This window comes from Apiospora marii (assembly GCF_038362585.1).
Source record: "Apiospora marii strain CBS 49790 chromosome Unknown utg000009l_segment0_segment0, whole genome shotgun sequence".
NCBI lineage: Eukaryota > Fungi > Ascomycota > Sordariomycetes > Amphisphaeriales > Apiosporaceae > Apiospora > Apiospora marii.
This window is the reverse complement of record NW_027117381.1, coordinates 1,440,910-1,465,999: the sequence shown is the minus strand read 5'-3', so window position 1 is coordinate 1,465,999 and position 25,090 is coordinate 1,440,910. Positions and strand designations below refer to the sequence as shown.

The 25,090-nt window shown below is 54.7% G+C and overlaps 8 protein-coding genes across 8 annotated transcripts; 4 read left to right on the top strand and 4 right to left on the bottom strand.

Moving 5' to 3' along the window:
• Positions 1 to 1,152: 1,152 nt before the first annotated feature.
• PG985_011995 (uncharacterized protein) lies at positions 1,153 to 3,755 on the top strand (the record flags this gene model as incomplete). Its single annotated transcript, XM_066831762.1, has 3 exons — positions 1,153 to 1,782; positions 1,845 to 3,354; positions 3,421 to 3,755. The coding sequence occupies 3 exons, from the start codon at positions 1,153 to 1,155 to the stop codon at positions 3,753 to 3,755; spliced, it is 2,475 nt and encodes an 824-aa protein (XP_066679812.1).
• Positions 3,756 to 4,984: 1,229 nt separating this feature from the next.
• Positions 4,985 to 6,266, top strand: PG985_011994 (uncharacterized protein; the record flags this gene model as incomplete). The annotated part of the gene is made up of 2 exons (XM_066831761.1): positions 4,985 to 5,487; positions 5,591 to 6,266. The coding sequence occupies 2 exons, from the start codon at positions 4,985 to 4,987 to the stop codon at positions 6,264 to 6,266; spliced, it is 1,179 nt and encodes a 392-aa protein (XP_066679811.1).
• A 287-nt stretch (positions 6,267 to 6,553) lies between these two features.
• PG985_011993 (uncharacterized protein) lies at positions 6,554 to 8,641 on the bottom strand (the record flags this gene model as incomplete). Its single annotated transcript, XM_066831760.1, has 6 exons — positions 6,554 to 6,793; positions 6,912 to 7,335; positions 7,432 to 8,127; positions 8,170 to 8,204; positions 8,259 to 8,313; positions 8,379 to 8,641. 6 exons carry the CDS (start codon positions 8,639 to 8,641, stop codon positions 6,554 to 6,556), a joined length of 1,713 nt encoding a protein of 570 aa, XP_066679810.1.
• Positions 8,642 to 9,986: 1,345 nt separating this feature from the next.
• On the bottom strand, positions 9,987 to 12,176 carry PG985_011992 (IQ calmodulin-binding motif protein; the record flags this gene model as incomplete). The annotated part of the gene is made up of 1 exon (XM_066831759.1): positions 9,987 to 12,176. One exon carries the CDS (start codon positions 12,174 to 12,176, stop codon positions 9,987 to 9,989), a length of 2,190 nt encoding a protein of 729 aa, XP_066679809.1.
• Positions 12,177 to 13,009: 833 nt separating this feature from the next.
• Positions 13,010 to 17,575, bottom strand: PG985_011991 (uncharacterized protein; the record flags this gene model as incomplete). Its single annotated transcript, XM_066831758.1, has 5 exons — positions 13,010 to 13,542; positions 13,600 to 14,848; positions 14,902 to 15,075; positions 15,123 to 15,439; positions 15,493 to 17,575. 5 exons carry the CDS (start codon positions 17,573 to 17,575, stop codon positions 13,010 to 13,012), a joined length of 4,356 nt encoding a protein of 1,451 aa, XP_066679808.1.
• A 658-nt stretch (positions 17,576 to 18,233) lies between these two features.
• On the top strand, positions 18,234 to 18,986 carry PG985_011990 (uncharacterized protein; the record flags this gene model as incomplete). The annotated part of the gene is made up of 1 exon (XM_066831757.1): positions 18,234 to 18,986. One exon carries the CDS (start codon positions 18,234 to 18,236, stop codon positions 18,984 to 18,986), a length of 753 nt encoding a protein of 250 aa, XP_066679807.1.
• Positions 18,987 to 22,512: 3,526 nt separating this feature from the next.
• On the bottom strand, positions 22,513 to 22,764 carry PG985_011989 (uncharacterized protein; the record flags this gene model as incomplete). The annotated part of the gene is made up of 1 exon (XM_066831756.1): positions 22,513 to 22,764. One exon carries the CDS (start codon positions 22,762 to 22,764, stop codon positions 22,513 to 22,515), a length of 252 nt encoding a protein of 83 aa, XP_066679806.1.
• Positions 22,765 to 24,416: 1,652 nt separating this feature from the next.
• On the top strand, positions 24,417 to 25,090 carry PG985_011988 (uncharacterized protein; the record flags this gene model as incomplete). Its single annotated transcript, XM_066831755.1, has 4 exons — positions 24,417 to 24,542; positions 24,606 to 24,703; positions 24,765 to 24,841; positions 24,894 to 25,090. 4 exons carry the CDS (start codon positions 24,417 to 24,419, stop codon positions 25,088 to 25,090), a joined length of 498 nt encoding a protein of 165 aa, XP_066679805.1.

Below are 25,090 nucleotides of genomic sequence, written 5' to 3'. Positions count from 1 at the left end.
GAATGCATTCCAGGGGAAAGCTGCAACCCAGATGTGATGAATCTGGACAGCGTTTCCTTGCTTCAAGCCGCCCATTGATCACACACCGAGCGAGCGCTTCTTGTACCCCGCGTTCCCAGGGGCTAACTGACGAACACATGTAGTACCTACATGCCTCTATTTTAATCCTTGAACGGATGCTCCAGGGATCAACCAAAACAGCCAGCCTTCATCCGACATTCGGCAAATACCATCACAGTCGTTAAATGGAGTATTTATGTCTTTAGTTGCTTCATTCAATTCGCAATTTGTATCCATATAAGCGTTGGCCGCTCGTATACAAGTTGTATTCCGGGGTTCCCGTAAATGCACTTCTGTCCTAAGATAAGCCTCCCTCGTCTACACGTAGCTGATATGGGTAAGTAGCTATGGCGAGAGAAACACATGCACATAATGACCATACTGATCCTGGGATCTAGTTGCAAGTAAACTCGGGGAGTTGTTTGCTTATCGTTCGTTCCTTCAGGGGATTCCCCTACATGCTAAAAGAGGCTTGCTCGGTCTGTCGAGAGTGGCTGCACATCAACAAGCAAGACCCCCAACCAGACGCTTACACGAGATATTACCAAGTAATATTGCCTAGTAAGCTAGTAGCTAGTATATGACGGGTCATTCAGCCGCAGCGCCAGCGCATGACGGATTGTGTTGTCCAAGGTAGATCAATTGATAGATATAAACGAACTGAGATTTTGTCGGAGGCTCGGGACGTGGTATTCTCTCTCTCAGCTGACTGGAGCCACAAGTTGGGGGTCTTGGAATCTGGGGTAGGCAGGCTTTTGGTGGAGACCCGACACCAGCGACTCCAACCTCGGAATTGGGGCATGGGCCATCTCGTCACATGTTCACATGTCTGAACCTGTCTGTGGTGACGTCCGAAGAAACAACACAACGAGTCCGGCAACTTACAATACCTAAAGTCACTACCCCATTGCGCATTCCTTTGATCCTAGATATTTCGCTTGTACTCAATATATCACCCGTACAAATCGCCTCCGCTGCTCGTGTGCCGTCCTCTGTTCTGTCTACGTTGGCCTTTGCCCATTGCCCTCCAGAGCATGGCGATGCGGTTCCTTGATTACTGAACGAAACGGCCCCTCGCTGTGCTTCGCAACAATGGCCGCGCAGTCCACTTTGCGCCATTCGGCGTCCGAGGACGTCCTAATGGCCTTTATCGACAAGTACAAGAAGCTGATCCAGGATCGGCTACAGAGGACAACGAAGCGCACCAAGCTGTTGGCCACTATAGCACTTGCGACAACTATTATTCTCGGTGCCGAAGGAAGTCGCCGATGGTGGAAGAAGCGACACGCTGAAAAAGAGCAGGGAAGGAAACTGCTGCGAAAGAATTCCTGGCTCTTCAACAAGGATGGGTCGCGTACCATTTATGTCCCTTATAAGGACAGTACTTCCAAGGTCGTCATCCACAGGACCAAGCCCCTGACCTTTGAGGCGCATCGTCGACTGTTCCTGAACCCTCCCAAGATCTCGGGCCTCGGCGACGGTACCGTGCCTTCAGCTCAGGCTAAGCCCGGCCTCAACCTGGCATTTCTGCACCAGTTCCTAAGCTTGATGAGCATCATGATCCCTCGATGGACGAGCAAGGAGGCAGGCTTGTTACTAAGTCACGGTGTGTTCCTGATGCTCAGGACATACCTGTCGCTTGTTGTGGCACGACTCGATGGTGAGATCGTGCGTGATCTAGTTGCTGGGAATGGCAAATTGTTCCTTTGGGGACTCGTTAAGGTGCGTTATAACAAAACATCTCGATTGCTATTTTCGTATCGACTGACCATTTGCTTCTTCAGTGGTGCGGCCTGGGAAGCTTCGCATCATACGTGAACTCCATGATCAAGTTCCTGGAGTCAAAGGTCTCCATCGCTTTCCGTACCCGTCTTACACGCTACATTCATGATTTGTACCTCAACGACAATCTGAACTACTATAAGCTTTCCAATTTGGACGGCGGAGTCGGTCAAGGGGCCGACCAGTTCATCACCCAAGATCTAACGCTGTTTTGCGCCTCAGCAGCCAACCTGTACTCTTCGCTTGGAAAGCCTTTCGTTGATATTTGTGTCTTCAACTATCAGCTGTACCAGTCCCTTGGCCCTCTTGCACTGACCGGCCTCTTGAGTAATTACTTCCTGACGGCGAGCATTCTACGAAAGCTCTCGCCGCCTTTTGGGAAGCTCAAGGCAGTGGAGGGCCGCAAGGAGGGCGATTTCCGGGCTTTGCACGCACGATTGATAGCCAACGCCGAGGAAGTCGCTTTCTATGGCGGTGCTGAAATGGAAAAGACTTTCCTTAATCGAGAATTCAAGTCTCTGAAAAGCTGGATGGAAGGCATTTATATGCTCAAGATCCGATACAATATTCTCGAAGACTTCATTCTGAAATATAGCTGGAGCGCGTACGGATACCTTCTGTCATCCTTGCCAACATTCCTTCCAGCCTGGGGTGGCCTGGGTGGCGCGCTCGAGATGGCTGATAACGCAGAGAAAGGCGGCCGTGAGCGTGGTCGCATGAAGGAATTCATCACGAACAAACGCCTCATGCTGTCACTTGCTGATGCCGGCGGCAGAATGATGTATTCGATCAAGGACCTCTCGGAGCTTGCCGGCTACACCAGTCGCGTATACACACTCATCTCAACGCTGCACCGGGTCCACGCCAATGCCTATGTTCCACGTCCAACTGGAAACGAGCTCTACTCTCTTTCAGATGTGCAGGGAACCACCCAGAAGGGATTCGACGGGGTTCGACTTGAGCATGTGCCTGTCGTTGCGCCCGGCTTGTGGCCCCAAGGTGGCGATGAGCTCATTGAGTCCCTTGGCTTGATCGTACGTAACGGTGAACACCTTCTGATATCTGGTCCAAACGGTGTCGGCAAATCCGCTATTGCGCGCATCCTTGCGGGCCTGTGGCCAGTATACCGGGGTTTAATGAGTCGGCCAAAGTCCATTGGCGAGGATGGCATCATGTTTCTACCGCAACGCCCCTATCTCAGCATCGGTACTCTACGCGACCAGGTCATCTACCCAGACGGGGAGGTGGACATGCGGCTGAAGCGGAAATCCGAGGACGACCTGCAGCGAGCTCTCGACGCAGCGCGCCTGGGCTATTTGCCGGATCGCGAGGGTGGTTGGGACACTCGCAAGGAATGGAAGGACGTCTTCAGTGGTGGCGAGAAGCAGCGTGTTGGCTTCGCGCGTCTCCTGTACCACGAGCCTAAGTATGCCATTATCGATGAGGGCACTAGTGCAGTATCAAGCGACGTGGAGGGATTACTCTACGAAACTTGCAAGGAAAGGGGCATCAGTAAGCAGACCATCCCCAACTATTCATCCATTTTGTCTGAGAGTAAAGACTAATGAAAAACCACAGCTCTTATCACAATTTCTACGCGTGCTTCTTTGAAGAAATACCACACCTTCAACCTTGCGCTGGGTATGGGCGAAGACGGTTCCGAGTGGGAATTTGAGCGGATTGGCACGGAACGCGAGAAGATGCACGTCGAGCGTGAGCTGCAGGAGCTGAGGGAGAGGCTTGCGCAGGTGGAAGAGTGGAAGCAGCGTCGCGAGGAGATCGAGAAGGAACTGGCTCAGGTGTGGACGGCGGACGGCAAGGACGAGCCCCTAAGCCCGCCGCCGTACGTGGAGGAAGAGTCGCAGCCTGTCATCGACTCGGACGAGTTCGTCGAGGCGCTCGAGAACCGCTAAAGGGCGGTGCGACTTGCGAAATGTGTATTTCATGCATTTACGGGAACTTCTACCTATGACAGGTTGTCGTTTATTCTACTGTTGTTGTTTACTAGTTGTGCTGTGTTCCATTCATCATCATCAGAGAGGCCGAAGTGACAAGGAAAACTCTCTCTTTCTCTCCCACCCTATAGAGCTAGCAGGCAGTATCCTTGCTAGACCACGCCACCATCCCCGGCTACCGTTCTCTCCGCTTCGAGCATGCCCAATCAGACCCCCATGCACAGCGAAGTTGGTCGACACGGTATGGTAGATCTTCATCGACGTTCTAAGCCTAGTGGCTTACAAGCTGAACCAACGTCGTCCAATGTCGACACTAAGCTTCCTGCCCAGCAATTAGCTTCATCAATCGCCGAGGGCTGGCGTGGGAAAACGTCGTCATTTGCGTCGTTACCATACCCCTTTCTCCTTGCCCCATGCGACGGACGCGATGGGTAGTTAGCTGTTCGGCCCTTCTTTCGCGGGGGAGGGGATTTGGCCAGGAGGCTAGCGGCGGGTGCGCAAGTTCTGGGGATCAGTTAGTCGTCTGAACAGCAAAAAAAGGGTCAACGTGCGTGGTGCTAGTCACATGAGTGAACAGCTCGTTCTCTCTCAGAGTTATCTTTAGCATACTATCCAGTCAACTGCTCAACTTGTTGCTGCTGCCGCCACCCATCTATCTCGAATCTCTTGAGGGCATTTCCTATGCCGGACTATGGAAGGTCTTGAGATGGGCGGCTACAGTACAGCAGCTGACCAGATCTAGCACCACGTCCTGGGTTGTTATATAATCATATCTATGCTCGAGCTCACATGGAATTTACAGTTTTCGCTTTCTAGGGGTACATTCGTAGCTAGGCCGTCTCACAATGCGCTCAGGGCCATGATCATGAGCCTTCACGGGGTTGGGCCTACGTACTCGACATTCTTGCGACGAGAACCCTTGCGGTTGCAACAAACAACCCGCCGTCGGCTTCTAAGCCTGTGCTGTCGTTATTATTATTGCTACCAACAAGACCAGGCTCTTCTTATATTTGTCGTCCAGATGTAATCCACTATTCTCACAACATCGAAACCGCTTTCTCTGTAAGACATAGGACGTTCATTCTCCTGTCTAGAACGGTTATAACCAGCAGCTTCTAGAGACTCCGGCCGGCAGGCAGTGCGACAAGAGTGTAACTTTCATCGTTGTTCTTGTTTGGCTCGTCAAGATGCGCCGGGGGATCCCCTCGATCGGAGGAGCGAAGCCGCCGCTCAGTTTCCAGAACATAATACATCCCCTGCCCGTCATCGAAGAGGATTCCGCCAGCCACGATGAAGACACGCCGAGAGTGCCGGAGAGATCGCCGATGCGCATTTCGCCGTTGGCCTCCGCCGCCGGCCCCACGAGTACGCCGCGTGTGACGACGCCTCCGCCGCCGCTGCGATCTCGTAGTGTGCTGCCCCTGCAAAAAACAACGCACGATGGTGGTGGCGGCAGCGGCGGCAGGCCGACCCGTACCTTACTGCCCATACAAAGAACTACAGGCGGCCATGGCAGCGGCGGCGGTGACGACGGACCAGTGGCTCAACAGTCGGAAAAGGCCGACCACAGTGTGAAAGGCTGGTTGGCCAAGCGAGGCGGATGGTATCGTGCCGCCCTCATGGCGGCTCTAGCAGTCTGCACCATCGTAGCTCTGACCGTAGGCCTTGTCCTGGGACTGCGGCAAAGAAAGTAAGTTGGCCTGTCTCCCCCTTTCCCACTCCCCCTCGAGTTAGCCACCTGCGCACCCCTCGCGAATAGGTTCGCACTAAAAACGCATTTTCGTAAGCAACAGCAACCCGTCAGCAACGCCTTCTGACCAGGAAGGGGAGCAACCCGTGCTTTTCCCCGCCGGTTCTTATTCCTTCACGACGGCGCTGTACGACGTGAAGACCGACTGCACCTCGAACAACGACACGTTCCGGTGCTACCCCAACAAAATCTACAACCAGTCGCGGCCGGACTCCCCGGAATCGGAATCGACGTACTTCTGGACCATATCCCAGGTCAACAGCTGGGCGTACACCATCACGGCGGCGCCCAACCCCTTCGTGCCGCAGTTCACCAACCTGTCGCTGACGCAGCTGGAGGCGAACCAGCCGGGCGAGCGGCTGACGTTCACCTTCCAGATGCACGGCGCGGCCGTCGTGCCCCTCGCGACCCTGGGAGGCGGCGGCAACGACACCCGGTCCGCCACGTGCTACTACAACGACACGGTCGTGACGGGCACCATCTGGACGCGGCGGCCGGCCGCGTTCCCCGCCAACCTCACGACGCCCGTCAGCAACGGCGGCGGCAAGGGGCGGCCCCTCACGGCGTCGACCACGTTCGATCCCTGGCCGTACGCCGTGCAGGTCGTGCAGAGCACGCGCGACGCCCCGAACTGTCAGGATATAGACGGGAACCGGGTCGGGGGCAATTTTGGTCGGGCGGGGGAATGCTCCTGTTCGTACGCCAACTTTGATCTCTGATGAGTACGGGGCATATATCAAGAATCTGGTTTGCCTTGGTCTTGGTGAGGCAGCGAAATAACCCGCATAAAAAGAGAATTGCATCAAAAGTATTCCACATATATTCACAAATAATGTTAATGTCAATGCTACTACTTACTACAGAAGCGTGTCACAGTATGACTCACACATTTGCATTCCCGACGCGCTAGATGAACCAGACTGACTAAAAACCAACCGACTCTCAACTGCAGTAGCCCAATGATTTGTCGCGTTTCTCACTTGAATCCTCCCCCTTGATCGCAAGCTTAAGCTGTCTTCTCTGCTGTAGCACTGCCGCTCATGCCCCCCTCTCCCTCCTGGTTCTGACTCTGGTACACAGCGTCGTCGTGGATGTATAAGCGCATCACCTTGGGGCCGGGATAGTGCCGCGACGCGTGCGCAAACCACCAGAAAGCCGAGAGGGTCAGAATGCCGACTAGGATGACGCTGTTGTAGTTCATGGTCTCTGTCGTGGTGGGGATGGCGAAGGCTGACCATACCGGGGTCTGGTCAGCACAGGTACGTCTCGAGGTAGGGCAGGGTAAGTACTCACGGAAGCAAAACAAGACATCGAAAAGCACAATAAACAGCACCGCCAGCCCGTTGACCACCCACCCAACCCACCCGTGCCCCATATGAAACGGCCCCGCGGGGAAAGTAGCGGCGCCCCGTCGCCAAGTTGGCGACGAGCGGGACCGCGTAGGAAGCGGTAGTCAGCACGACGAACGAGCCCGCGAGGTCGAGGAACGCCGTGGCGGAGCCGAGGGCGATGGCGCCGAGCCCCGTGGCGACGGCGCTCACGAACAGGGTGGCGGGGACGGGGCAGCTGCGCCCCTCGTCGACGCGGGCGAAGAAGGCCGAGAGCGGCACCGCGCCGTCCCGCGCCAGCGCCCAGTAGGTGCGCGAGCAGGTCAGCAGCGTGCCCACGTTGCAGCACGCCGTGCTCAGCAGCAGGATCAGCAGGAGGGCCAGGGTCCCGCCCGCGCTGCCCGTGGCTTGCTCGTAGATGATGGCCAGGGGGTAGGTGTTGAGGTTTTCGGGTTCCATACTAGCCAGATTTACATCAATACAATGAGAAAGCAAGCACGCTTACAGCCTTTCGTGCGTGTGATAAACAATAGGGGAGATGCTTGGTTCCACTTACATCACCGAGAGGTCCGTGATGGCATACCCGAGCGCAATGGCAAACACAAAAGCATACAACCCACCCAGCCCGATCTGAAGCCCAATCACCTTGGGCAGATCGCGCCGCGGATGCGGCAGCTCCTCGGCCAGATGCGTGATGGCGTCGGGCGTCCCGATTGTGAAGGCCCCGTTGAGGACCCCGAGCAAGAACGCCACGCCGCCGGGCCAGCCCGTAAGGTTGTTCTCCTTAAATGAGGCCCAGACGAACTCGTTCGACGCGTGCCGTTCCGGCCTGGCGGCGACCACGACGACGATGGTGACGATGCCGCCCACGACCACGAGCAGCATCCCGATATGCTGCGTGCCGGGGATGACGCGGCGGTTCGCGAAGACGACGCAGGCGGCGGCGAGCCAGAGGACCGAGATGTAGGCCACGTAGACGTGCCAGGCGGCTGGCGCGTACGTGGCGCGGTGGTAGGTCGCGTACATCTGCACGGCGATGTTGGCCGTGACCTGCAGCAGCGAGGCCAGGCCGAACATCCACCCGTAGAAATTGATCCAGCCCGCGAAAAAGCCCGTCACGCGGCCCCAGCGGGGCCCGGCGGCGATGGTGGCCCAGTGGTAGACACCGCCGGCGGTTGGGACGGAGGAGGCCAGCTGCTCGCGAAGAGAGAAAGAGGAGAAATGGTCAGTTAATTCAGAAGATATGCCCTCCCTTGATAACCTATTCCATGGGAGCCTTCAGAAAGAGACTCACTTCCGCCAGCGATAGCCCAATGAAAGTCTGCTCAGCTGCGTCAGTGACAAGATGCGCAAAAGACTTCATGGGCAACTCGATCCACTCACATAGTAAAACACGGCAACGAAGAGCTCGTAAATAATGCCAGTCGGCCCCCCGTTTCTGTGTCGCCAGATTTTCAAAGCTCAGCAACCGGGCCTCTCATTGTTCTCTCTAGGTGACCACACAAACCATGGAGGGAGATGGGAATGGGAAGGGGGAGGAGGAGCCCGTACGCCAGAGAGGCCGTGATCGAAGACCCCAAGGCGGCCCAGGCATTGTCGACGGTCAGAGCCACGCCGGTGAGGGCCCAGAGGTTGTACTGCCGTTTCAGCTGGTCGCGGTGACCCGCCGCGTTGACCTCCACGCCGCCCTCGACCGCGACGACGATCTCGTCTCGGAAGACGGGTCGAACCTCCGGTTGGTTCTGCTGCTTCCTGTCGCTCGCCATCGTTGGTTCCGTCCACGCTAGAGTGGCTGTTGGGGAGACGCTGATTGAAGTCCTAGCTGTTCAATATGAAAACCTCGTCAAAGCAGGTCTACATAGGTAAAGTATATACCACGAGTGAAAGGGGATTTGGCTCTGATGACTGAGCGGCGTGCATAACAATGACGGGTCCCCGCCGCGAACCTTACTGGCCGAATCTTGTCTTACCTATTATCTATATGCAGGTGTCGTAAACCCCAGCAAACCACTAATGAGAACTGACCAAGGCCCGCGGTCCAAAAAAGAAACGCATCCTACAACTGTGTCACCAAGGCCATGAGGTGCGCCGGAAGGGAGGTCACATTAGGCGTAGATGCGGCATCTCAACGCATCCAATCAACCGGAAGCCGCCCAATGCGTATCATGCATAAGGTGGTATTCTCACTAGGTAGGTAGTATTACTTCTTCAGAAGGTCTATGGTGTATGCTGATGCATTGCACGATTCCTCAAATAGCATGGCGAGTACGGTGAGACCACGGGAGAAAACTCTGCGGGGCCTTGTGTTACACTGCCGGCCGAATTGTAGTTGATCGATTATGGTACGTGCATACAATTTAATTAATAGATCTTGTTTAGGTATGCATCTAAGCAGCCCCTATCATTGTGGTGGCTAACTGGAAGAAAAGGGGTGGGTGATGCGTTGAGGCCTCTACCCAAATAGTATGAAGAAATACCTAGTAATAATGCGCGAAAATACTGTGCGTCTAGGTCTAGGCCAATAGGATTCCTGGTCCCAGATGGATTGGGGGGTGGTAATGTCCTTATACGAAAGCTGCATGGTGATACTAGAAGCCGCCACTCACAGGTGCAGCTGGAGGTGTAAACATGCACAGCAAGTATAGTAAAATAGACGACAAGGCAAAAGAGATGAAAGAGAAATCAGCAACGACGTGATGCATCGGTTCGTGACATGACCAATGTGTTTCCTAGACGGATCGGGCTTCTCAGTAAAGGGGGCGTTGTCTTGAAAACCTTTAAAATAAGAACAAATACTATAGCTAGCAATGGCTGAACCAAACGTATAGGGATATCAAAAGCTAACGTCTAAGTAAAACTGCCGATAAATAGTAGTAGGATCGAAGTCTCGGACCTCTTCCCCCCCAAAGATGCCCAAGGACATATTAGATATCTTGTCCATGCCCGCCGAAACACCATGATGCTTTGTGTGATGTGATGAAACAAAATGCAAATCCAACCAACTCCGATATGGTAATCGTCATCAATCATGCATAAAACGTACCAACCCCGTTGGCCAACTAAACTCGCTCATACGCAAAAACAAGGGCTTTTTGAAAGCAGTAGCAAGCACTATTGCTTACCCTTCTTCTTCTCCCTCGGCCGGAACCCCAGCTTCTGCAAAAGCCGCATGCCGCCGCTGTTCCGCCTCTCGCCCCGCCTCTTCTCCTCCTCCTCCCTCTCCAGGAACCGGCGCTCCTTGGCCGCGCTCTCGCTCTTGTCGCGCTCCGCCTCCTCGCGGCGCGCCACCTCGGCCGGGTCGAGGATCTTGTCGCGGCGCAGCGTCGCCTTGTGCACCGCGTCCTTGCCCTTGCGCCGCGTCTTGACGTACGCCTCGAGCCCCACGAGCACCGCGTAGCTCTTGCTGATGCTCACGTGGCTCATGTCGACCCCCTCGTCGCGCAGGCTGTGCACGAACGCCCGGAAGTTGGCCGCCGGCGGCCGGTAGTGGCCCGACAGCGGGCTCAGGCTCGACAGCCGCCCGTTCTTGATCTTGATCAGCCCCGCCGCCGAGATGCGCGACCCCTGCAGGAACGAGCTGTGCTGGAACGCGCCGCTCGACTTGATGCCCACGTACAGCCGGAACGACGTGTCGGCCACGAAGATCCACGTGTTCTTCTTGACCGACTTGCGCATCAGCCGGTTAAAAATCGTCGCCGCCGACACGTGCTTGACCTTCTTGACCCCCCTCGCCTCGTCCATGGTCGGATTAGCGTATTTCGCCGCTCGAGCGGCTTCCAGTTCGGAGTCGGAGGCGTCCGAGTCGTCATCCGAGTCAGACGTGGAATCGTGGTCTTGCGGGCCCCTGGCAGGGTCGTGGTGCTGCTGAGAGTGCGACTCGATGTCTGGGGAGTATGCGGGGGTGGAGTCGTCGACAGGCACAATCCCGTTGATACTGTCCTTCCACTGCTCGGTCGTGTCGAGGCGGATCCCATTCTTTGCCCAGCACAGCCGTCCTTCGCCATCGACCTTGACCAAATAGTGCTGTCGTTCCTCGCGACTCAGGTAGCGTACCTGTTCCCTCTCCAACCGGTCCCGGGGGCATCCCTCAATCTCCAAATTCTTCCCCTCTCCGTAGTCCAGCCAGTAGAAGAAGTTCTCGTTCGTATCCGCCTTCTTCCATTGCTCGTGGTATTGCCGTAGATTGGAACCGTAGCGATGTTTCACGTCCACCATCTCGAGGAAATATTGCAGGCCCATCATCTTGGCCTTCTTCCGCCTCTTGGCTTTGGCCTTGGCCCTCCTTTGCCGTACCTTCTCCTTCTCCTTTTCCGTCATGTTGTCGTGTATTTCCAAATCGGAAGACGATTCTGACTCTGAATCCGAGTGCGAGGAGTCCTCGTCGCCGTTGGCGCGCATGGCAATCGCCGCGACTTTCTTCCAATTCTGCCGCGCCGCCGACCTACTCGACCGCGGCCGAACGCCAGAGTCTCCGGCGGCACCCTCGTCGTTCGCATCGTCATCGTCGTCGTCGTCGCCGGGGCTCGTGGTGCCGCTTCCGCGCGCGCGCGGCGTGTTCAAGTTGTGCCATTTCGCGTCGCGGATAGCATGCGTCCAGCGGGTGCTGGCGTCGAGGCTAAGCCCCTTCATCTCCCTCCGTACGCGATAGCCGCGGTAACTGCGCTGGATGAGGGTCGCTGCCTTATTCTGCAGACTGTCGAGCGCATCGTTGTCGGCGGCAGCGGCAGCGGCGTCGACGCCTTCGACCGGGGGAGAGGCGGCAGCAGCAGCAGCGCTGCGAGTATTGCTACTTCTGCTGCTGCTGTGACTACCACTCTCGTGGGAGGATCGGGCGGCTTGCGCTTGCTTCAGGGTGGACTGGATGCACTCGTGCTGCCGGGACTCCATAAAGTCTCGCTGGGCGCTGGCCTCGGTCTTCGCAATGTCGACGGACTTGTGCCGCAGCTCGCGGGTGTGCTGCTTGCGCTCGCGGGCGCGCTGGTCCTGGAGCTCGGCGAGGCGCTGGATCTCGTCGCCCGAGGGCGGCTGCAGCGAGTCGAGGTACTCCTGGCGCGATCGTGTTGACCTGCTGGGCGAGGTCGTCGTGTTCGAAGACAGGACCTTGGATTCGATTTCTTGGGGCGGTCCTCTGGACTCGGGTGGTGGGGTTAGTGGTCGCTGTGGTTGAGACCCCTCCAAAGCTGTCGCTGGCCGTGGTTCAGGTGGTGGGGTTTGGGTGTTGTTTAGTGGTTGAGAGGCAGTCGCAATCGGCTCTCCAGCTTCTTCTCCGTATAACCTGCGTTGAGGGAAAATATCGGTCATGTTTGCATCCTGTATATACTACTGCACCCGAAGAAAAAAAAAAACGAACAATAAACAAATCAGAATACTGTTTTTAACCCCAAACCCATCCTCTGGATCAAGAACAGGGTGGTGCGAAGAGGGAGGAACAAGTGAGATCGGCGTGGCTTGGCAATATCGAATTACTTAATTCACCCTGTGAAGTAGTAGTAGTACAATATGTTTCCCTCTTTTTCTTTCTTTGGAGATGGATTACTGGTCATGGCCTTGTCAACGCCAGTGAAATAAAGGCTTAATGTTTATTGCAACAATACACCCCAGATGACTGCGTAAAGCGGGTGTGACGTAATAACAGGAAACTGGTTTGGCAGTTTGACAAAATATGTACCCGCTGGGAGTGAAACTGATGCCCATGGGGGGTGGTGGGGAGAGGGACTCAAAGCATTACGAATGCCCGTGCCGGTAAGCCGAGAAAGACTATTCCCTGCCAGAGCCTGTCCCGCTGCCTAATAAACCCAATAACACAACCAAGTCATGTAATTGCAAGTCACATGCAACCCGATTCCTTCAACTTAGTCACCGAGCAGTCACGAGTCATGAATACAGACAGATCCGGGCTTCATAGACATACCCATCGCAGATAAAGATCTGAGATCGAGTGTAGTCGACACGTGAAACGACCAACGAATAGTCCATTAGCCGGTAACACCAATTCTGTCCAGTAGGTCGAACTAGTATAGATTTTTAGGAATGGCTTCAGACCAGCCATCTGATCCAACGCCTCAAGGGTGTGTGTAAAGATATATTGATGATGCAGAAGAAACTTGCCGCGCCATGCATTTCCCCTATACTGCTTACAAATAAGACAAGCCACCAGTACCCAGAACGCCCTCCAGCGTCGCCCTAACCTCATCCACTCCCACGAACCCAACACGACCCGCGACCTCTGCCTTCCTGTCCGCGCCAAGCTCGTTCCAGCGTGCCAGCAGCGCGCCGTCCACGACGCTACGTCCGACGCCGGCGTCCACCGCGGGCGGGTGCCGGCCCACGGCGCCCGTGCTGATGGGCGCGCGGTACGCCTTGGGGTTCAAGCCCGCGTGGTTGGTCAGTGAGTTGACCAGCTGCGAGCTGAGCGACGAGAGCCGGCGGTACTCCTGCTCCGACAGGGGAACCAGCGCGGAGAGAAGACCCGTAGATGAGGCGAGGAACAGCATCTGTGCCTGCTGGCTGGATGCGTTGCTGTTGCCATCCTCAGACTCTCCATCATCGAGAAGCTCGTGGCCCGGAAGTAAAGCACGTGGGAGAAGCTTGGTTTGCGTCGGAATATGAGCTCCGACAGAGAATGTGGTGCGGTGCAGCAGAAGGTGACCACCCAGGGATTTGGGATCTAATCATTAACTCGTTAGTATAATCGGGCAATTTGGAATAGAAGGGATCAACTTACGTTCAGGATCGAACTGCAACATGTGAATACCACCATCAGGGTCGCAGGCCGCGATAGAGAGGTCGCTTCCGTGAGGCAAGAAGTCTGCTGTCAGCACCTCCAGCACCGTCGAACTCTTTCCGAACAGGATCATCTTGTAAGGTTCTTCGGTATAGCCTGTGAACCAGACCCCCTTCACGGCGTCCGCCAGCAGGCAAAGACCGGTGCCTCGCAGCTCTCGAACTGATGTAACATAGCAGCTCATGTCCATGAAAGCCACCGGTAGCAAACTTCCGTCCTCCTTGAGACCGCGCACCATGCATTTCTGCCCCTGGGCAACAAGCATGAGCCCCTGCGTGCCAATCTCGGAAAGTGCCGTAACAGCACCTCTAGGAATGTCTTCCTTGGCAATCAACTTCAACCGCTTGTTGGTCTCCGGCTGCCCGGGTTTGGGGATGACAGTAACGACATCATAAACGAGGATGCGACCACGGATGGGCAGGTCTTCGCCTTTCGAAATGGCCGTGCCGACCACCACGAGATGCTTGCGTTCATTTGTCGACTCCGATACCTCCAGGTTCAGAGCCTCCACGCACATGACGATTTCGGAAGGCTCAAGCTCGACTGTGTCAATAACGCTCCAATTGAGCGGGTTGATGAGCTTGATGAGGCCGCGCTCCACCATAGGCTTGAAGGTTAGATCCTTTTCGAGTTGCCACTCCTTGTGGTAATCGTCTTCCTTCGGCAGCTCGAAAGGTTCCATGATATCACAGCCAACGGCATATGTCCTTGATGGTGGATGGTAGGTTATGGAGTTGACGTTGGTGTCAAGGGGTAGCTTCCTCAAGGACATTCCAATCTCGGCGTATGAAGTGTCTACCGAAGGCACTTGACAGACTCTTGCGACCCCGTTCGAGTCGGAGTATATAAACCCGCGCTCGCACCCTTCTGTGTAGAACGAGCTCATGCTGCGGACGCCATCGCCTTGGAGACCAATGACTTTGGGTATGGTCTTGGATGATTTGATGACGAAGCTGGCCGAGGCACCCGGGAGGAACACCGTCTTGTACCCACCAATATCTGCGCATTTCCGGAGAGGAGCATTACGGGGCTGTTGCTCTGCCTCATCCTCCGCAACCGCTGTAGGGCTTTTCGCCACCCGGTCATTAGAAACCTTCTGGAAATGCAATGACTTCGACAGATCTGTCGGGTCCAGCGAAGCAATGCGGAAGGGCTCGTATATTGTGAGGTCGTCATTAGAATGCCGTGCCTGTGGATCATTAGCCATCATGTATATTCAGTACGTGCAGAAGTGTCACTTACAATGAGGTACGGTGACGAAGAGGTAGCATCGCCAAGATCGGCTACCAGAATCTCGGTGAGCGTTTCCTTGGCATTCTTCCGTCGCGCAGAATAGCCAGCCGAGAGCACAGGAGGTACATAGCACAAGCCCTCGATCACATAAATGGGCTTCGATAGGTCCGGGAGCGCGTACACCTACACCATGTTAGTCAGGCCGGCAAGTGCGGTTTGTAGGAACTCACATGTAGAGCACCAGCACCGCTGAGCAGGAACATGACGACGTTCTCCCCCGGCTTAGATCCCTTGTCCGTCGGTGCCAAGGTGAATGCATGAGCCGTATCCTCGTACAGACAACCTGATAGCCACTTGGTGGCCAAGATCGTATCGTCTTCTTTCTCAATCTCTTCGAGTTCGAGGTTATTGTCGATGCCAGCAACAAAGATGCTTGAGTCGTCCCGTACCAGCAAGAGGTAACGATCAGATATACTGGCACTGACGACCCTTGGCTCTGCACCAGTTTCCTCATCCAACATGGGTAAAATTTGACTCAGTCCAAAATCTGTTACGATTAGCTTCACCGAAGGTGCCCTTTTGGAAAAGGGACATACATACCTCCATCATAGCACCTCACCTCGGCCTTTAATACTTGAATGATTTTCTTCGAATTCCCCATTGTTCCAGCCTCTACCGTAAAACCGGCTGCAGGATCGAACTCGGTGCCCGTCAAGGCCTCAAATCCGGCCCCTGTAAGTGCATATACGTCCGAGGTCTCGTAGCCATCCAGGTCGACCTTTGATACTATCATGAACATATCACACTGCGAGGATTTGTCGAACTCGGCACCCATGGAAGCCCCTTTTTCTGCTTGTAAGGATTTTGGCACCGGCTTCTGGCACGCTATGGTCCAAAATCCCCGTGCTTCTGGGAATTCAAAGTGACCAATGATGTTGGGCTGTATGTTGCGGCTGATGACTGCCACGGCGCCGTTGTTGCCCCTTCCAACAGCGCATACGAGGCTGAGGTCACTCTTCACCATCTTCGAGTTTGCCTCGGTTTCGTCCTCTGAGGGGATCAAAGCCTGGCCAATGGCAAAATCCTTTATTGGTGCAATGCTGACGAGTCTGTCGTGGATCTTGAAAACCAGTTCTCCCGATTTAGGAGCTCCAGATGCCGAAAGATTGGATTGCTGAACTGAAGGTCCCTCTCCATACAAGTCGTCGTCGTCCATGTCGTCAAGATCTTCCTCGTCCATATCAAGATCCAAAGAGTCGTCGTGGATGCGGCCCTTCTTCTTAGCGGATTGGATCTGCTTCCTTATCCAACCGATGACGAGTGAGTCTCCATCCTCACTGCCGACAAAGAGAGCGTTCTTATTAAGCTTGCTTAGTGTGGAGGCACCGCTCCTAGGGAGAAACCCGCCAGCTTCTTGCGTAACAAGTTTAATGTCAAGACCTGCAACAGTCCTGCCATCAATCCGGAAGTTGATTAATGCTATCTTGCCGTCATTTGTTACCAGGAGGAGCTCTCCAGTGTCGGCCGAGATGACTTCTATGTTGCAACCCTCCAACCTCATTTCGAGGTCAGACCGGTCCACAAGACCGTACGATGTAGTTTGCCGGGCAAATGGGTTGACAGCTACCCCGTGCGACTTACCCGACTGGTCGATGTGGATGAGCTCATTCGTTCCCAGAAGCAAGGCTCCGCCCACAGGTGTTGGTAGTGCAACGACACGGAACAGGTCTTGAGGGAGGCCGTTAACGGAGAGAATGGTGGTGGACGCCTTCTGCTTCAGGTCCAACGTAAAGACCATGTAAGAGAGGTGATCCTTCCGACCAAGTACCGAAGAGGGTGCCATCGTAGAGGATAGAATGCCGAAAGTGGGCTCTCTGTACTCGTGTAGAAAAGCAAGATGCACAGGATGGATGAGGCTAGGATCAAGGTTGGAAAGGCGCAGTACAAATGAGGATGAATATGATGTCTCTTCACTGCTGCTAGTTCCATTTACAGGAGTTGTCGACGGCTCTTTGGCTGGCCGGGGCCCATCCAACTCCTCATCCCAGTCATCCATTTCTATGTCTTCATCGGCATGGCTGAACTGCAAGATTGCTAGATTGCGCGCTCCGAACTTCAGGGCTGCGCAACGGCTGCCGGGATCGGCTGCCAGGTAGTTGACATAGTCACTCAGGGGAGCGGCCCATGGCACCTTTTGCAGGTCTTCTTGCTCATAGTAATGAACGGATGTTGTGTATATGGAGCGCTTCTGAGGATCCCACTCGACCGTACTCAGTTTAGCATCTCGGAAGGCCAGCAATAGAGCTTCTCCCCCCGACTTGGAGTTTTGCACTTTGACGCGCGCGAGCCCCGTTATCGTGCCTGACAGAGGATATTCGGCCACAAGCACCAGCTTCGTATGTTGAGATCGGTCGGATCGCACCGGGACCGAATCGCCTCCCAGGAAGGAGGACTCGAGACCGACATCGTCATTGATTCGGCTATCGTACTGGCTGGTGGCTTTCGACGACTCTAGGTTGGACTTTTGGGCATGCTCGAGCTCGGCGGATACAGTCTTGGTGGTGAAGATCTGGAGAAGCGACGCGCGGGCAACGACTAGGTTGCTGCTTTGCGCCGAAGTGAACGGGAGGACAATGGAGTGGGTAACAGCCGTGGGAGGCGTCAACTCCGAGTAGCACTGCATTGTAAGCTATTTTGCATTATCTCAATTCATTGCTTCGCGGGTCCAAGTTCGGCAGTAGGACTACCAGCTTATGTATTGTTGTCGTGTTTGTGGGATGTTCGTGGAGATGTTTACACTGTAGTCGGCACGCAAGTAAGCTTGCTTTCCTCCAATTTGATGTCAAGTGCTGCTGTAGCTACCCAAGAATTATCGCTGTAGACCCACTTGCAGCGCGAACTGGTAGCGCGCGGTACCTGGCAGGTGCTGACTTTAGGCGTGAGGACTCGCGACTGGAATGCCAAACCCGGATGATTTTCGGGGAAAGAGCTGCTGCTTGCTCTAGTAGCTCACCTAGCTTAAAAAGTGGTCCTCGATTATCAGGTGAATGGTGTCATGAAGCTCCAATCTAATGAGGTAACGGTGCTTCATTCACATTCCCTGCTATCAATCAACCATCTATCAATTGCTTGACCCCGTCGTTGAGTTAGAAAGCCTGATATCAGACATCACACTCATGAGAAATCATCATGTGATCGTGATCATTGCTCTTTCCTGACTGTACTTCTCAGTACCATGCTAGAGACTTTCACGATAGCTATCATCTAACAGTTCTACGGGACCTGACCCTGCTCATCCGCATCTACCCTGGGGTTCTTCTGAGACCGAGATGCCGAAAACAATGGCTTCGAGTAAATACTTTCCCTTTTTCTCCCTACCCGGCGAGCTCAGAGAAGTCATCCTTCAGTATGCGCTACCCGTAGAATCGACGTGCATCATCAGGCCTTACGGGCAGCATGCGGTATTAGAAGAGGTTAGCTCCGCGTTAGGGGATCTCTTCGTCGTCAGCTACCAGATGTACCAGGAAGCATCCGCCATCTTCTATCGCCAGCGGGGGTTCGTAGTGGACGTGAGCTCACGAAGGGCATACGACGAGTTTGCAGCGGACAACGAGCTCTTCAGCCCCCAGCTGCAGGAGGTCCGGCGCCGAATCCGGTCGTTGACCATCATTCTGAAACGCATCGGCGGCGACTTCGAGCAGAAGCTCGCGCCGGTCATCAGCGACATGATACTCAGCGGTGAGCTGCGCAATATGCGGTTCCAACTGCTGTCGCCGGCGATGGACACGGTGTTCCAGTCCCGGCCGCTGCTCGCCCGCCGGTCGGGCGTCGGTGCAGACCTGGAGCACACGCCTCCCTTCCAGAGACTCCTGAGTCTTGTCGCAGACCCAGACTTGGAGCAAGTCGAGATTTGCATCGCTGGCGTTCATCTCAGGTTCTGGTGCGCATTTCACGAAGAAAGTCGCCAAGACTGTCCGTGCAGTGAGCGGGAGATGAGGGTGAACGCGCAACGATGGCTAAAGGTAGACTGGAAAAGGTTGGTGAAAACCTACGGAAACGTACAGGAAATCTTGCGGGTTGGTGAGAGGTGGTGAACTCATAGAAGCCCTTGACTCCCAAGCCGTCACCGCTGGCCTCGCGATAACTGCTCTTACGGGGCGAGGCATTTGGGCTCAACGAGAGGAGCGCATCGGGGTTCCCCTTTCCCTGCGTGGTCACCGTGTCCATTCGGTTAACTCCTTGCAAACCACGCGCCCGAACCAACGGCTGCTTGCTGCTTGCTGCTTGCTGCTAGACCCAAGGGATTGGGGCAGACCACTGTTGACCCGGGCTGAGCTGCGATTGTCTGCACCTCAAATAGATTGTACCGCATATTCCAAAAATACATACTCTGCGATCTAACAGCCATGTGCCGGCCTGATCGAAGGCCTACGTCTTTCCAAGTCCCAACAGCGACGGTCTTGTGATCATGACTACGTCCCCCTTACCGGCGGAAGGATTGAGAAATTGGCCCCCATGTTCCTCCGTTTCCCGGCAGGCAATCTCGTTGACGTCGCATAGCCGTCACATCACAGGAGAAAAAGGATTTCTGAGGCATCTTCAACAAAGCCACCATCTATCCCCACCATCCATCAACACCATCATCCTTTCGCATCCCTTGAGGAGCAAAAGTTCCAGCGACCTCGCACCAACAACAGTTTTTTTTTGTCTCGCTGCGCCTCGAAATTTCGTGTCATGCCCCCAAGCAGCCAAGCCTCCAGAGCGGGCGGCGGGAATGGTCAAGCTACACAACAGCGCCGCCAAGCCGGTAATCCTAAACAAGAAAGCGCAGATCTTGCATCAAATTGGTCTCGCCAAGCGTTTTCCAAGAAACCCAATGCGAAGCGCATGGGTGATGGGCAAGACATGCCAAGAGTGCAGAAGCAAATCAAAAGTGCAAAGATGTGCAGGTACAGATCCGACACGTAGTATGGTATTGTTGTGTTTCCTTCCCGTTTTCTGGCATTGCCGTGGTCAGCAGTGTTGATCGTGCAGCATGTCCCGTCGATCACCCGCTCCGCCCTCGAAGTGTTTCTGTCCAATGCTATGTAGTAGTAATGCGTTGGGTCAAGGAAGTGTGTTAGAGCCGGGCTACTCAAAACGCCAAGTCCCTGTGCTATTGTATGTGGTTCATCTGGAAGAATGGGGATTTTTTCTTTTTTCGTCCGTCAAAAAGTCACGGTGACAGCTGAGAGGGCCGTTTCGTTTCGACCTGCTCTGCTGCTACCCTATCTTTCTCAATATAGAAACGAAGCAGCTGGCAGACCCCGACCTGGTTTCACAAACGTTCAGGCTGTCCAGGGCCGCCCCCTGCTATCCGATGCAGACATGCAGTGTACCGTGGCAGGACTCTTTCGGAGTGCGGGGGCCGGCCAGCCAGGTTGCCGTTGTCAGACAGCTACTCTATCTTGCAGAGACACTTGTACGTTTTGCCATTATCACATGAATCTATAGTCATAGTTCCTCATTAGTCTCGCTGAGTTCTCGGTCTCGGAGTAAGTTAGGAGTTGCGGGATCTTGTGGGGCGGGCCGCGCTGTAGTTCGAACTACTTGTCATGGTCGAGGGGCCTAGAGCTCTGGCCATTCCAGCATTGCGACCCTGACACCTGACCTAACCTTAGGTGGCCTTTGGGGGGGAGCCTGCTGCAGCGCCTATTTCCTTTCCTCCTCAGCTGCGTTTGCGTAGGTATCCATACCAAGCACGTAACGAATAGCGGTGAAGATTGCAATCAGTGCCCGGTGGTTACGCAAGATACGCGTGGGAGATTAGCAGCATGTGAAGTTTCTCCTGTCAATGTGTCTTCATCTACAGCTCAGCATCAGGCTGGCTATAGGTTCTGCTTATTGCATTGCTTACATGGTGGTGGGTTGCAGTTGGGGAGCTTTCGCCCTCTCGGAAGGGCTGGAATGACGCAATTAAGGGACCTCGAGAAAAGCTTCATTACACCACCTGCCACCGATAATCCCCCCCCCCCCCCTTTTTTTTTCTGCTAATAGGCCCAAATATCAGCTATGCCGATCACTCGCCCACACTAACGTAAGCAGTAAGCCCTGTCTGCAAGCTTACTATGCATGCCTTGGTGAAAGTCATGCCAAGTGCGTGTTTTCCATACGCTACAGCACAACACCTCGGCCGTCGGACAATTGGGATCTATGTTATCTGCTCCCCGGGGGGGGGCAGCAGTGGGGGCGGGGGAGGGGAAGCGTTGGGTGTTGTTTCACGCCCAGTCAGATTGTCAGATTGCCAGCTAGGTAGGGAGAGACACCACCGCAGCAGCGTAGCATTCTGCAGAACTGGGAGGATTCCGTCAGGGGCAAAGTCGGCGGTGACAAGAGAGACAGACAGCCAGCCTCCAGCGAGGCGAGAGAGCGAGGCACTTGGCACGAGAGAAACGGAAACGGAAACGGCTTGGCGCATTGCGGATCTCCACGTCGATCTTGCAGGGCCTCTCACCTCTAATTATTGCCAGACCTTGTTGCAAACCAAACCAAATTAAACCAGAAAACTGGAGGGAGCGAGCCCACACCCAAAGAGGGGGATTCACAGGAGGGGGGTTCATTGGTATTAGGTATTAGGAGTGTCAGGTATTGGTTGTATAGTCTTCTATTAATAATTACTAAACACACCCTTATCGCGACAGAATGCGGTTACCTCCGTGCATCCGGCCGCCTGGGCACTGCATGGACGGGTCTCTCGTCCATAGTTTTAGCTTTTGGTTTTTGAATTGCTTCCTTCTACGTCGTATCGAGGCATCTTGGCACAAGTGTGTCTCAAAGGGATGGCTTGGCATAAGTCTGTCTGCAGTCAGCGGCCCAGTGCCAATCAGCTTTGCAGGCCGGTATGCAACGATGACCCCCCAAAGGACAGGGCTATCGCTCGAACCAGCAGCTGCATGCGGATCTTGCACCAAGCTTTTGGAGAGATAATCTTATACAGCTGCATCGCAATTGCTATTGTTTGTTTGGATGCAGAAGATTCACTAGCCTCTCGAGTCCGGATGGTGTCGTTATCTTGCACACGCGGCCGAAGGGAAGGCGGAAAGCACACGCGCCGTGCACACATTCTGAAAAGGAGGGAAGACTATCACGTCCGAATGACCCGTGCGTATCAGAAATCGGTTTTTGTATTTTCTGTGAGGATGTACCATTGAGAAGGTGCTACTGAGACAGCGTAGCCGTAGTAGTAGCCCCATATCCATCCCCCATGTATGTGGGCGAGTTAGGTACATGCTTTGGTGTGGTACATCTCAAGGAACTCTCGTGAGGCTCCAGTCCGTTTCCCGGCCAGTCTACCTATTCTCCTAAAACACCATACCCCTCTTCCCAAAGAACCCCTCAGGGAAAGAATGCAAAGCAAAGCGCGTCGCAAGATCGCAGTTTCCCGTGGCTTTGGGATTGAGATTGAACGCTGGCCAAATGACATCAAGGAAAAAAGTGCATTTTATGGGTGGTTTTGGTTTTCGTAACGTCGTAATAGCTGCGTGCCGCCATCACACGCAAACTTTGGTCTGCCACAGTAGGCGCATATCGCTGTTCTCTGCTGTGAAAGCCGTGTTGGCCGTAGGCACGAGAAGGCGCTTCTTACTCGACGTGGTGGAAGTCCTCCTTGTTCTCATCCTGGTGCTCGCCCCAGTGGACGGGGCCCAGCTTGAGGTAGCGCAGGCTCTTCTCGCTGCCGATGCTGGAAGTGCGACGGCTGCCGGGGACGCGCTCGGGCATAGCCTGCTGGCTGGCAGGGTAGCTCTCCGAGGTGGTAGGGGCAAGAGGGAGGAAGGCCATAGAGGGACGCTCAAGGGCGCGGATGTCCTTCATGGTGGTGGTGGGAGAAGACATGGTGATGATGATGGTTTGCTTCGTTGGTATCTTGTGGGAGAAATTCGCCAGGAATTTTCAAAGATGACGGTCAAGAAGGTGGCAGATCGTTTGTTGCGTGTGTGTTTGTGCTTGTGTGCGAAGGACTGATGAGGGAGAGAATGGATGATGGACTGAAAGAGAAGGAGTCTGGAATCCAAGGAAGGAGGGTGCCTCTTTATATGCCGGTTGGGTAGACCTGCCTGACTTACCTCCTTCCTGCATTGAATGCAAACTTACCGTGCATACTCGCTTGGCTCCTGCTCGCCCGTTTGCCCGTCTGCCTGCCTGCCCCAGATTGATAGCAGGCGGTAGGTAGTGTGTAAAGCATGTGTGATCGACCATTGACTGTACCCGCCCGTTTGTGTGTCAATGTGTGGGCGTGTGTCTGATAACGCAACTGCCAAGAAAGATGGTGGGTGGGCAATGACTTCAATGGATTTGCATTCTTTTTTCGGACTGCTGCTGTGGCCCGCAAGTTTCGAAACTTTCCCTGGCAGGCCAGGCCGGCCAGCACCGCTGCACCACTGCACCAGCACCAGCACCAACTTAGGCCAGACTCGGGGTCGTAGCGACCCTACCTGCAGTCTGGCTGGGAAAACTGCTGGGAAAGCTGCACGGTCACGACTCTCTGTGCCAATCTGCTGGAGCCGGGCCACGGGCTCGAAAGATTGCCCTTTCGCCCGCAGTAGGACGCGTCCCACGTGCAGCTCCCAATTGGCTACGGGCGGTCCTGCTGCTGGAATGGTTAGTCATGATTGGACGAGACATTAGTACCTTCACTAACCGCAGCAAGTCGTCCCGACGTGGGCGGGGGGTCACAGTGCCCGTTCGCTGAGGTGAGGTGGCAGGACTCGAAATCGGTCGCCATGGGAAGTTCAGGACGCCGGAATGAAGGAGGAAAGGAAAAGAAAGGCAGTCGCATGCCTTTAGACGGTTAGAAATGCGGAGAACCGGTGCCGTTCCGAGGCATCGGAAGAAGTTCGACGTGGTTGACCATCGCCGTGTTCCTGTCCGTAGCTTTCGGGCTCGAATGGCCGCCTGTAATTGGCTGGGTCGGCTCGACGAACCCCATACCCAAGGGAATTCCCGGGTGCTGCCCAGAAGGAATACAGAGCACTGGCGGTTCGATAGGTCGCGAAATCCTCGGGTTTAATTGATCGGCAGCCTGCGAGGCCTGTTAGGCTGTTAACCTGTAGTAGTATGTAATGTATGCTCGGCTTGTGAAAACAAGCCTTTTGGCAGTAGTCCAATTCTACGATTTCTTCTGGCTAAGAGAACTGCTCATTGCCGATCGAATGATCTGAGCTCTCATCCTTGATGTCCCGTCATCGGGGCTAGTTCGCCATCAGGCCTTCGGACAGAGTTTTGTGTGCACCAGACCAGATCCGCAGCGATCCGATGTCAACCGACTGGTTTAACATCGTGCTTGGTCTAGCCATATGGTTAGCTATGAGGGAGGATTGATTGGAAGCGACCTGGGGCATTCGCTCATCTCTGTCGCGTGATCGTCGACTCGACCATCTGCTCCAAGTCTGCGGTCGCTACCGAGGAGCGCCGAGGAGACGTCGCTAATCGTCTTTGGCTCTGGATCACTAAACAGAATGAAGATGTTTGTTCAAAGCTGAACCACCATGCGACGGTCGTGTTGGGGACTTAGTCTAGTCAAACATGGCGAGACAGGGCGAGATGAGTGCCCCAAGAACTTGGAGACCAGAGCGAGGAAGCAGCGTGGTAGTCGAGCAGGTAGCGAGTGCCGGGTGAGACTTGCTGGTACATCGTCACGGTTCACCAGCAAGTAGCTCGCTAGCCACGGATGAAAGGGTTCCTCCGGTCTTCGATTGGCCATCGTTCCTATTGTCGACCATGGCACCACGCAGCACTTATCCGATGTGGAAGACAAGACCCTCGTGAAGGAACGGTAAGGGTGTCTCTAGCGCTCAACCTTTTCCGCGGCATACGCCATGGTGAAACTACTGCAGAATGGTTGGGGCTCGCATCACTTGGAGCCTGCGCAAGGCAACTTCTCCTGGCGTTTTGATGGTCTGGTGCGCACAGAGTAAGAAAGGCCATGATGGCGGAAAAGGTGCGGAGACGTATGAAGGAACCAGTGCTTCCTGCACTCACCGACACCATCAAAGCCCTCGCCTCCAAATCGAGCACACCCTCCCTGTCTCATATGCAGCCACACCAGCTTGGTGATTTCCCTGCGAACAGTTCTCGCCGTAAGCCGGAGCAACGGCTATTGGTTGGACCGCGTCGTGATGGCTTGGGTCGTGATGAGGGGAAGGGACGGCTCACCGAATAA